The following is an 11,586-nucleotide window of genomic DNA, read 5'->3' on the forward strand; positions in this document are numbered from 1 at the left end:
TCTGAGCTGCTAATTTCCATTCCTTTTGGCTCTTCATGCACTCAAGTATCCTATTCCCTAGAATTACCACCTTATGACAGATCTAAAATGAAACAGATCTTGTTTTAAGACTTGCCCTATTCCTTTCGAAATATTTCCATGTCTTTTTTTCTCTCTTACATACATTTCTCTCTTATATTTTGAACATTTTCCTTCCACAGCAAACTAAAGTTACAGTTAATAACTCAAAGTGCATTTCAGGTTTGCATGGGACTTAGCATGGAATATTTAAGGGAAGAACCAGGATGAGGAAAGGGAAGCATTTAGGTGATTTGGGTGACTCCTTATTAGGAGCTGTAGTGACAGGACAAGGGGTAATGGGTACAAATTGAAAGAGGGGAAATTTAGGCTAGATATTAGGGAACAGTTTTTTCCCTGTGAGGGTGGTGAGAGAATGGAACAGGTTGCCCAGGGAGGTAGTAGATGCCCCAACCCTGGCAGTGTTCACAGCCAGGTTGGATGAGCCTTGAGCAACCTGCTCTGGTGGGAGCTGTCCCTGCCCAGGGCAGGGGTTGGGACTTGACCTCTAAGGTCCTTTCCAACCAATAAAATTCTATGATTCTATGAAATGTTATGATTTGGAGATGAACAAGTGGGGTAAAATAGAGAGGTAAGGGGAAGAATTATTGAACTTGTGTAAGTAGCTTACTGGTTGGTACTTTTTTCTGGCCACATCCCATATATCTTCAGTGCACTCTATTCTGCCTACCTATTAAGTTCCACTTCTGTTTCCTTTCCTGTGTGAGGGACTTTCTATTCTACATATGTGTGGGTCTATAAGATCAGCAAGCAGAGTCAGACCTTAGGTTGTAGGGCCTGTGTGTCCATGGTGCCACATCTGGGATGAGCACCAAGTGCTGGTCCTGGGGGTCTCTAATGGTGAAATTGATGAGTGTGTTGAATTTCTAAAGGAGATCTCAGTGGGTTCTTGGCTATTAGGACCACAGGGAGATCTGACATCTCAGCATGTGTACATGAGATAGTCTCTACCAGCAACTGCAGAGAGGTTGTGGCCTCAGGACTCGTGTTTGGGTGGCAGCAATGGGACAGACAGGGATGCAGGGGCAACTTCTGGGCATGTGGAGTGTCTGAGCTGCTCAGGGCATCCACACAGTACACATGTACTCCCCAGCAGACATCCAGCCAGTTCAGCCAGAGAGGAGAGCAGGATGAGGCTGTTGGCACTGCCTGTGTTCAGATGAATGTTTTGCACCTGTTTGTGTTATTTGTGTGGCTGGCCCAGTAGGTATATATACATGTGAATATATGTTATGTATATATGTGTATACATGTGTTCCAAGTGTATGTGCCCATTGGGAAGACGTTTGGTTGGACCTGTTCATGGAGCTGCAGCAGCCTCAGCTCTCTTGGGGTGCTGAATCTGGCATGATATGCTTTCCCATAATAGGTAAAAGGAAAAAAAATATATATAAATAAACAAACAAATCCCTAAGTTCACATGGCTTGGTTGTTATTTCGTAACTCAGAAAAAAGTAACTTCATCTTCTGAAGGTTTCTCAAGTTTACTTGCAAGGTATTATTTCGTAACTCAGAAAAAAATAACTTCATCTTCCGAAGGTTTCTCAAGTTTACTTGCAAGGTTCAGTTTAAATGAGAAATCAAGAAAAAACTGCTAAAATGTGTGGTCTCTTTCTATATTCAGTTGCAATATATCAGGTATGGCCAGATGATCTTTGAATGCAAACATGAGTAGCTTCTGTGTGGGATCTGACTGGCTGTACTGTTAAAAATGCCTAATAATTTGAGCACAGTTCTGAGCTCAACATGGAAACAGCCTCTAGAGATGGTCCTGGTGCTAGCTGTAATTCTCAGTGAGAGAAGATTTCACCCTGCAGTAACATCACCATGGTTTTTATGTTATATTGGGTTAACATACATTTTATTTTAAGCCAGATATTAAAGAAAAAAATTGCAAGCAAGTACCATAGGGAGTATTATCACTGGGACAGAAAAGTAACACTTCATTTTCACCTTTGTCATAGACTATGGTGTATATGTCTGATCGATGTAAGTATTTGCTGTTCTGCCTTGTTGCACAGACAATACTGCAGGGCTCATTAAACTGAACTTAACAAGGAACTTTTTGTGTACACTTGGGATAAGAGAAAGCCTAACTAGTGAACATATCTGTTGCTGGACAGATATGGTCAAATATATTTTTAGCAACTGAATAGAATTACACTCAGACAAAATTGCTAGCAAAGAAAGGATTAGCATGAGAGGCTACCTGGCTGCAAACTCTAGCATCCTCCTCTCTTCACTAGGACTTTAGGCTAAGGTTTCCACCCATGGCATGTTGCTGGGAATGTTTCCCTATATTTAAGAATATACAGGGGAAATCTGATCTGCAGAATACAGGATGGAACATGCAGCAGAAAGGGAATAAATAAATAAATCACTTTCAACACATTGAAAAGACTCTACAAATTTTCCCCCCTCTATTATCATATTTAGATATTTCAATTAGGAAGGCATAAAGATCATACAAGCTTGGGAGTAAGGGAGGCAAAGTAAACAGGTTTGTAGCCACTGAGCTATAGAGATATATGAAAAAACTATTTAAATCAGTGGGAAAAGGAGTGTGTCTTCCACATATAGCTTTTACCCCCAACAATAATTTCACAGGATGGGTGCAGAGCTTTTCCTCTGAAATAATTCATCCAGAAATCACCTTCCCTCTGAGCTTACTTGATGTGCAGAGCTGCACAAGAGCAGGAGATGAGCTTCCAATTTTCCCAGAGTATGATTCTGTTCATGACATTTAATTCCCAGCCCCTAAACAGTAAATAATGGTTTGGATTTTTACAAAGGCTAAGTGGTTTTAAACAGTTCTGCAGCTCCTGACCTTTAACACATCTGTTGCTGTAAGGGAGGTGTTTTCTTTGTGTGACTTTCCACACCTCTACAGATTTGAGACACATTTCTCCTGCACACTGCAGCCAACCCACAATCACAAACAAATTATGTTCATTGTGCCAACAACTGAAACCAAGTCACTAAATCACAACGTGCTGGGATGGAATTGCTCCCCCTATCATCTGCCACTCTGCTATCAAAGCCTGGAAGGGGATTAGTGGGAGAACAGCTGTATTACTCAGACATTTCAGCTCTTTCACACAGCAGGTTTCTCCCTGCAACAAAGCACAACACTTCAGATAAGGAACATGCTAATCCCAGAGGAAATCATGACATATTAACCCCTGGCTATCTTTACATGACTTACTGGTTCATTCAACCTGGAAATAAATGCAAGTACTGTGTTCAAGCAGCAGAACTAATGTTTTCAACACAGCTACTTGTAAGCTTTTTTTTTTTTTTTTTTCCCATAGGATTTCTTCATATATGAAGCACAGTTCATTAAATCATCCTGTCACTTTCCAGGAGTGATTGGCATGAACTGAAATCCATGTCTTTCAGTTGTGGGCATGAATCATCATACATATGGGCTTTGTGGGACAACATCTTGGCAGAGGTTAGCAGTAAAACAGCTCTCTGGTTAACTCAAAACCTCATAGTAAAGGCTCTATGTTTATTAAAGCTAACAAGCCATAAAACAACTGTCACTTCTTTAGCCAAAAGATCCACGAGGGAAAGAAAAATTGAAGATAACTCCCAGTCACTGCTAGTGTTTATATATCCAATAACATTGTATTAACTGAAAAATTTCACCTAGCTTTTTGGACTTTTTATTAGCCAATCATGTTTAATACCAGAATGCTTCAAGAGAAAATGTTCTTAATCAGTAACATGAAATGTGTTGAATAAATAATTTATTTCACCCAGAACACAGTGGTCAAGTTGATATTTTGGGTCTAGGATTTATTAAGAAAGCATTGGAGATGGACTTTAGACATGTCTTCTCTATCACAGAATATTCTCTGAATCGTGATCATAGAATCATTTACATTGGAAAAATCTAAATAAAACTAAAAACTTTTTTGAAAAAAAGGAAAAATGAAATTTAAAAAAGACCAAAGTTCTGCATTCACTTCTCTCACTTACAGAATGCACTGTAGTAGTACAACCATTTGTTTGCTATCTATAGCATATGATTTCCTGTCTGAGAAATAAAATGTCATAGCACCTTGTCCCCCACAATTCCAATTTGTAAGTCAGCTAAATACATGAAAACATAGCTCAAACAAAAACAATTGCAATACTGAAAGGATCTAATGCAGACTTCTAAATGAGAAGTGCACAACACCAAATAGGATTTTATAAAAGATTTAGAGATGTCATGCTCTATTATGTACATTTCTGTGAGTGTTGCCTTCTTCTGAGGATGAACACAGCACAACCAAATCATCCTCTTTGGTTCTGCAGTTCAATATCTGATGTGAGACTCAACATTCATTCAAAGAAAGGAAGGTCCTTATATACTGCAAGTTATAAACCACTGGGAAAACGGACTGTAGAAAATATTTGAAGATTTCTAATCCTTTTTTTGACACAAATCCCAGCCTTGGGGCCCCTCTAGAATAACATTGAACCTTAGCTAATAAAATACCAGGAGCCTAAGGAAGGCTTAGCATTGAAACACACTATTTCTGGTCAGCTAGGAGCAAATGTAAGGAAAGAGTTTGGAAAGTTGTGTATATCAAGAGGTATTTGGGTTCAGATTCTCCAGAAGTGAAAGCTGGCACAGCTCCACTGAACATAGCAATCAATTTCCATCACTTTATGCCTACAAACTTTTCTTTTAAAAATCCGTGACCCTAACAACAAGATTTCAGCTCTCTAATACCATTCCAGCAAAGCTTATTTCCTTTCATAATAACAAAATAAATAGTTTCTTTGCTTTCGCCACAATTTAAACTAAAGGAAATGTTCTAATCCACTGCTGAAAAGTTTAATAAAGGAATCACCATTGTGATTAAGAGCTTCTCTGCTCCTTGGAGAAAGGTCTAGCTAGACTGACAAACGATGAAGCAATAAGTGGCTTTAAAGAGGTTGCTGTTAGTTATATTTCAGGTCTTTCTCCCTGCAGGCTGGCTACACCACCACTGTAGAAGTTGAAAATTATCTCAAAATCATTCCAGTTACTCATCAGTCAGGCTGTCTCTTGTCATTAAGAGTATGTCAATGTTCCCATCCTAAACCCTTAAAATCAAAGCTCTACAGCTGAACAGTTTACTAAAAAATACAAAATAAAAAGTCTTGCCCAAGGCTAAAGCATGACATCCAAGGTATCAGCCTGAAAACTGAAATTTGTCCATACCTTCTTCCCCCTCCCCAGACCTATTTCGAGGGATTTTTGCCTTCATCTGTCTTGAAAACCAGGGATTTGCACTTTAAAAGCTAGACAAGTATTAGAAAGACTAAAATACTACTCAAAAAAACCCCCAAACATCAAGAATAACTACAAATAAACAAACCAAAACAACAACCCACACTACTTTAAGGAACAATTTAAAGACTCCATTACTTAGAATATGAGGTTTCATTGTCTGGTAGTCAAGTTTGTATAGTATAGTGATTATAGGTAGCACTGAAACTTCAGATCAGGCTCTGAAAAATCTCAGCTGCTGAAATTCCAGCCTTGAAAAAGTCAGCATCATCTTCATTTGAAAATCCTTAGAGCCCTACTTTCCTCCCAACAATCCTGTGACCTGCACATCACATGTGCTGTCTCTGTACACATATATTATGTGCATTTTTAACTACTTCATGGATTCTCCACTCTATTGTATTATTTATTATGGAAATAAAGTTGCTTTGCTACCCATCAAGTTGCTAACTGTAGAGTTTCACAGCAACATCTCTTTGGCAGGTCAGATCTATGGCTGTCCATCTTCTGTTATCAGCATCAATCAACATGCTGTGTGGAAAACCTGGAAACCCTTAATTATTTCAAGAGAATTTGCATACACCAATCTAATGGGAGATGTGTTATGCAGACAATTAGATTAGGCTCATAAAAGGTGTGGAAAACATGTCCTGTGAGGAAGGGCTGAGGGAATTGGGTTTGTTTAGCCTTGAGAAGAGGTTCAGGGGTGACCTCCTGGCTCTCTGCAACTCCTGCCAGGGCTGGAGAGAGGTGTGGGATGTGTGTCCTGCCAGGGCTGAGGGAGAGAAGAGAGGGAATGGCCTTGAGCTGAGCCAGGGCAGAGTCAGATTGGATGTGAGGAGAAATGTTTTCCCTGTTGTGGTGTTCAGCACTGGGATATTGCCCAGGGAGGTGGTGCAGTCACCATCCCTGGAGGTGTTTCAGAGGTGTCTGATGTGGCACTGGAGGATCTGGGTTAGGGTTTGGGGGTTCCAGCAGTGACAGGTTCATGGTTGGACTCAATGATCTTAGAGGTCTCCTCCAACCTTGATGATTCTATGACTCTATTAGAAAGGAGAATTTGGCTATGCCTTTTGCTCAAACTTATAAATAATAACAAACCTGGGACCTTCATTTCACTTTATAAGAAAACGAAAGCCAAATGTGGCATTTTTGCAATATATTTTAAGTCTCTTTGCAAGTTAACACTCAAGTATGTCACATCTGGTATTAACAATAATTTGCTTATGGCTTTGTTGACAATACAAATTTTGTAGAAAGAACAGATACTCACTGAAACTACATTCACAAAGTCATCATCAGACAAGGTCTCCAACATCTCAATGACTGAGGTGCGAATCAGCTTCAGTGTCAATCCACTGACACTCCCACTCCTGACAAAAATCCACAAGACAATACAAAAGTAAGCAATATGTTTTTAAAATGTACAAAGAAAAACCAGAGCACCCATCAACTTTCACACTAAAACTGTCGACCTGTCTCCTGAGTTCTCCAACTCGTCATTAATGTTATTACACAATGAATAATTATGACATTAATTCCAAACTGGCATTCAAAGCCCAGTCCTATGGCCTAGATAGTTCTAATGCTACATCTTTCCTCTTTTTCTTGTCAAGACATCTGAGAGTTTCCCACCTTCAACCCATGCATTATCTAAACATTTTATACTCCTACACACAGATTTAGAGCTTTAGATCTTCAGATACACAAATGACAGCTTGTTTGATTCAAGGCACAACCTGAGCTGAAGTGATGAAATAACAAATGTTGGTAAAACTCACTGCTGATATGAAAGCACTTCACCACATGTAAAAGCATTAAATGCAAGTTCTTTGCCTGAGATGTTTTCCAGCAGAAAGCAATCTGACACATCAGCTTCAATGCTTCCTTCAGTCCCCCAGCATTAGCTACACCAAGGAAGCCTTGCCAAGGCAAAGAGAACTTTTATTCATTTCTTCGCTCAATTTTATGCAATGTTTTATAGTAACCACACTTGTCAAGTTTTAAATCTATATGGTAAAACATGCAAAGTCTGCAGAACTTCTCAGCTTTCAGGGTCATGAAATCATGCATTCATTTCTTTGCTCACTTTTAAGTAATGTTTTATAGTAACCACACTTGTCATGTTTTAAATCTATATGGTAAAATATGCAAAGTCTGCAGAACGTCTCAGCTTTCAGGGTCATGAAATCATGACTGCATCTTCTGCAATGCTTCTAGTAATTTGGTTTTAGGTTTGTGTTTTCCAACAAATCTTGGCATGCACAGGAGTAATGTTCACTTGATTACTTCAGTAATTAAGAAGGAAAAAGTAGAAAAATACAAAAGGGATTAAAAATCCCCACTTTGCTGTCCCCAGTTTAAATAACTTTCATGTTTGGTTTGGATTTTTTGGAATCATTTTTTTCCTGTGTATTTATTTATTCATACCAAGATTGTTAAACCTTGCACAGACATCTTAATCCCCTCCCTATTTTTCACCATACAGAGATTTGCTCAACATATCTAAGTGCTAATCTAAGGGTTAGGGTTAGGGTTAATGTCAATATTCAGACATTCAACACTTACGCATCAACTAAAATCAGCATGTCTTTGGGAGATGCAGCTCCTTGGATATACCTGAAATAAATAAATGGACTGCATCTACTGCAATGCTTCCAGTAATTTGGTTTTAGGTTTGTGTTTTCCAACAAATCTTGGCATGCACAGGAGTAATGTTCACTTGATTACTTCAGTAATTAAGAAGGAAAAAGTAGAAAAATACAAAAGGGATTAAAAATCCCCACTTTGCTGTCCCCAGTTTAAATAACTTTCATGTTTGGTTTGGATTTTTTGGAATCATTTTTTTCCTGTGTATTTATTTATTCATACCAAGATTGTTAAACCTTGCACAGACATCTTAATCCCCTCCCTATTTTTCACCATACAGAGATTTGCTCAACATATCTAAGTGCTAATCTAAGGGTTAGGGTTAGGGTTAATGTCAATATTCAGACATTCAACACTTACGCATCAACTAAAATCAGCATGTCTTTGGGAGATGCAGCTCCTTGGATATACCTGAAATAAATAAATGGTATGAATGAGACAAAATTGAATTTTTTCGTGTGTGATCTCTAACTCCATCTAACCGACCCAACAAAATCCTCCTGTTCTAGCTACTGCAAAACCCATGTGCTATTATTTTCTCTCTTGCTGTGCCTTCTAAGTAAAACAAAGCCTAAATCACATTAGGGAAGTCTGGAAGTTGGATATACTGATCAAAATTCACTGTTTTCAGATGTTTAGAACTAAAAAACATGAATACTGTTTCAGAGCTAAAGATCTTGATGACAGATGAATTGTTATTCAGCCCAGCTTAGGGAAAATTACTTCGTCCTTTGAAAATAAAAGCATTCAACTCGTATGAATCCAAGTATCAATATGCATTATGCCTTGAGAGGCTTACAGGAAAAAAAGCATGAAAAACATTCCCACTGCTCTCCTGTCCTTTACCAACCTGGTGATTTTATTGCTGGTTTAAACCACTGAGGCATATTTTTAATCACTTTGCAAAAGTCTGGAAGAATGGCTCAGTCTAATAATCTGAACTATATTTGATTTGGGCACAAAATCAATACCTGTTTGTTAGTTATTCTCCTATGAAAAGGTCCATGCAATACAATCATATCACTCAGTATAGTGGATATTGCATTACAAGGGAGTGTGATTTGGGAATTGTTTATTCAGAAGAATTAACTAATTTTAAAAGCAAAATAACAATATTGAAAAGTAAGGAGTATAAGATATAAATAATCAGAAAAAATGACTTTTACAGTAGTACCTAGAAAGTTAAATATATAGATATCTCAAATCTTTAGAAAGAAAATTACCATGGTCTTCTGCGTACGTCATACAGATCTATTTTGTTAGGAGTTCTGCTTTTATCCACCCATGGGGAAGCTAAAAAGAAAAAGAAATTGCATAGAATAAATTAAAAACTTCATCTCAAGTGCCTTAAATACAACACTAGAAGGAATCCATATCACAGATTTTGCACTATATAAATATCAACATCTGGTGTGGATAAAAATCCTCTGTATTTGTGTAATATGTTGTTGAAAAAACTTTATGCTCTTATATATGTAATCACATAATGCAATAAATCTATATCTACATATAAGGGATAAATGTGTTGGAGAAACAGGAACTGTCTGTAATTGACAACATCTCAATGGAACCTGAAATTCAACCAAAGTACTTCAGGATATGAAAGAGCTTTTTAAACAAGGAAAAACTTCATTAAACACATTGCAACTTAATTATTGTTGTGTCCATCAATCTAAAGCTCAGTTCTGCACCTGAGCAATTCTATCCTGACTCAGGAGAGCACTACCTAAAAATGAAAATTAGAAAAAACCGACGTGAAAATATCATATTTTCTGAAAACAAAATGAGGTGCAAATATTTGTGCCTCTGTAAAGAAAATGCTGAGCTAGATAACACTTTGCAAGTGTTTCACATAAGCTTTACCATAATTCTTAGCAAGGGCAGAAATGCTTTCCTGACTGAAAAACAAAATGAGCCTTTCAAAACTGCTTGACAGCTTAACGAACACAAATAAAAATGTGAAAAGTTACATGGAATGAGATAATGTTCTGCAATTTGTTCTCTTACTGGATGCCAATGGCCTTGGGGGAACTATTTGCTGACATTAATCATTTTCCTGTCTAGGAAATAAAGAAAGATATAGGCAGCTCTAGGATTCTTCCTGAAAAAGCATTCATCCAGGACAAAGTGGAGGGATTATAATATCTCTATCCATGAATATAAAAGAAGCCACCAGCTTGAGCAGCTTCCTATTCCTGGTTTTACTCAATGAACACTTTCCTAAATGACCAAACCCTGAGCTGGCACATCACTTACCAGAACATTTAAGCCCAGTAATGCCCACAGATCATTTATCAGTACATATTTAACCACCCCAGACAACTCTGTGTTGTTACAAACCTGAAGAACCTCAAAGTCTATATCAGTATTGTCTATGATCTCAGACTAGACCACCTGACAGGTCCTTTGGGACCTGATGGGTCTTTGAAACTTCCAGAAATGAGAGAATAGAATTTTTGAGACTGACTATGTCAGAATTCTGACTTAAGTATCATTACTTAGGTATGCACAGGTTAAATTGACCAATATTTTATGAGCCTTCCTGGTTAGCATATGTTTGATGATGGACTTTTTGTGCCTCCCAGACTATCCTATCCATAGGAATTCCATCTGAAAATCCATCCTTGAACTACATTCCCTGATACTTGCAAAATCTGCTTCCAAATGTTCTCATTTCAGTTTGCATTAGGAGTGGCTTAGGTAAAACAGCAAATATAAATCAAGAAACTGGCCAACACTGCTCTATCTTTGCCAAACTCTTTCCACTGACATCCAATGACAGGCTGTGCCCTACAAAATCTGTCCCTCTTAATTGACACATATCTTGGAGAGTCTTCATAATCAGAGAATTATCTGAATGTAGGATCTAGGTTTATTTCAAAACAGCAGATAAAATGCAATTTACACTGGTAATGTGACTTTCTTTCCTATGAAAGTCCAACTCGTTTAGTGCATTCTCCAAAGCAAATGGATGGTGGGTCAAAGAGAAAGTGAGTGAAGGATCTGAAGAAAGGCATCATCATCATATTCTACTGGAATAGTATAATGATCACTTAAAACTGAATCAATATCCTATCAAAAATAGGATAATGATCACTTAAAACTGAATCAATGCTCTAAAGACACAAAATAACAGACTGGCCCATAAATTATCTACTAAAAACCATCACAGCAAAGTTTAGCTGAAATTTACCCAATATCACACCCTTCAAGAAGATGATAGTGTAACTTCAACTACTATTTTAAACTACGATGTAACTCAGAAAAGTTCCTAAAGTAAAATTTACAGAAATATGGGCTAAGATTACATAATAACTATGTGGGGAAAAAAAAAAAAAGGACTATTGGAAATAATTCAGCTACATTTTGCTGCAAAATTTGAGAGCTACATATACATGTCAATGCAATACCACCAGACAGGTAAGCACATCAGTTCATTGAGGTCAACTCCACTTGTCTAGACAGAAAGCACTTCAGAACTGAGCCCTTGAGACCAAACAGTGTGTGGCAAATCCTTCAGAAACATCAAGAGGCAAAACTGATACCAACTTCAGCTTCAAACAATAAAATTTAAAATGTCTGGAACTTTC

General features: G+C 37.7%; 1 protein-coding gene across 1 annotated transcript in view; it reads right to left on the reverse strand.

The window, feature by feature from the left end:
• The window catches only part of LOC103805729 (voltage-dependent calcium channel subunit alpha-2/delta-1-like), a gene marked incomplete at its 5' end in the record, with an annotated part of 60,227 nt that extends 50,938 nt beyond the window's left edge, over positions 1–9,289 (reverse strand). Inside the window, 3 exons of the mRNA XM_009078389.1 lie at positions 6,621–6,720; positions 8,357–8,407; positions 9,220–9,289. Of these exons, the coding sequence (XP_009076637.1) occupies positions 6,621–6,720; positions 8,357–8,407; positions 9,220–9,289 (221 nt within the window). The remainder of the gene's footprint in view (positions 1–6,620; positions 6,721–8,356; positions 8,408–9,219) is intronic.
• Between the last annotated feature and the right edge of the window lie 2,297 nt (positions 9,290–11,586).

This window comes from Acanthisitta chloris, unplaced genomic scaffold, assembly GCF_000695815.1.
Source record: "Acanthisitta chloris isolate BGI_N310 unplaced genomic scaffold, ASM69581v1 scaffold8367, whole genome shotgun sequence".
Lineage (NCBI taxonomy): Eukaryota > Metazoa > Chordata > Aves > Passeriformes > Acanthisittidae > Acanthisitta > Acanthisitta chloris.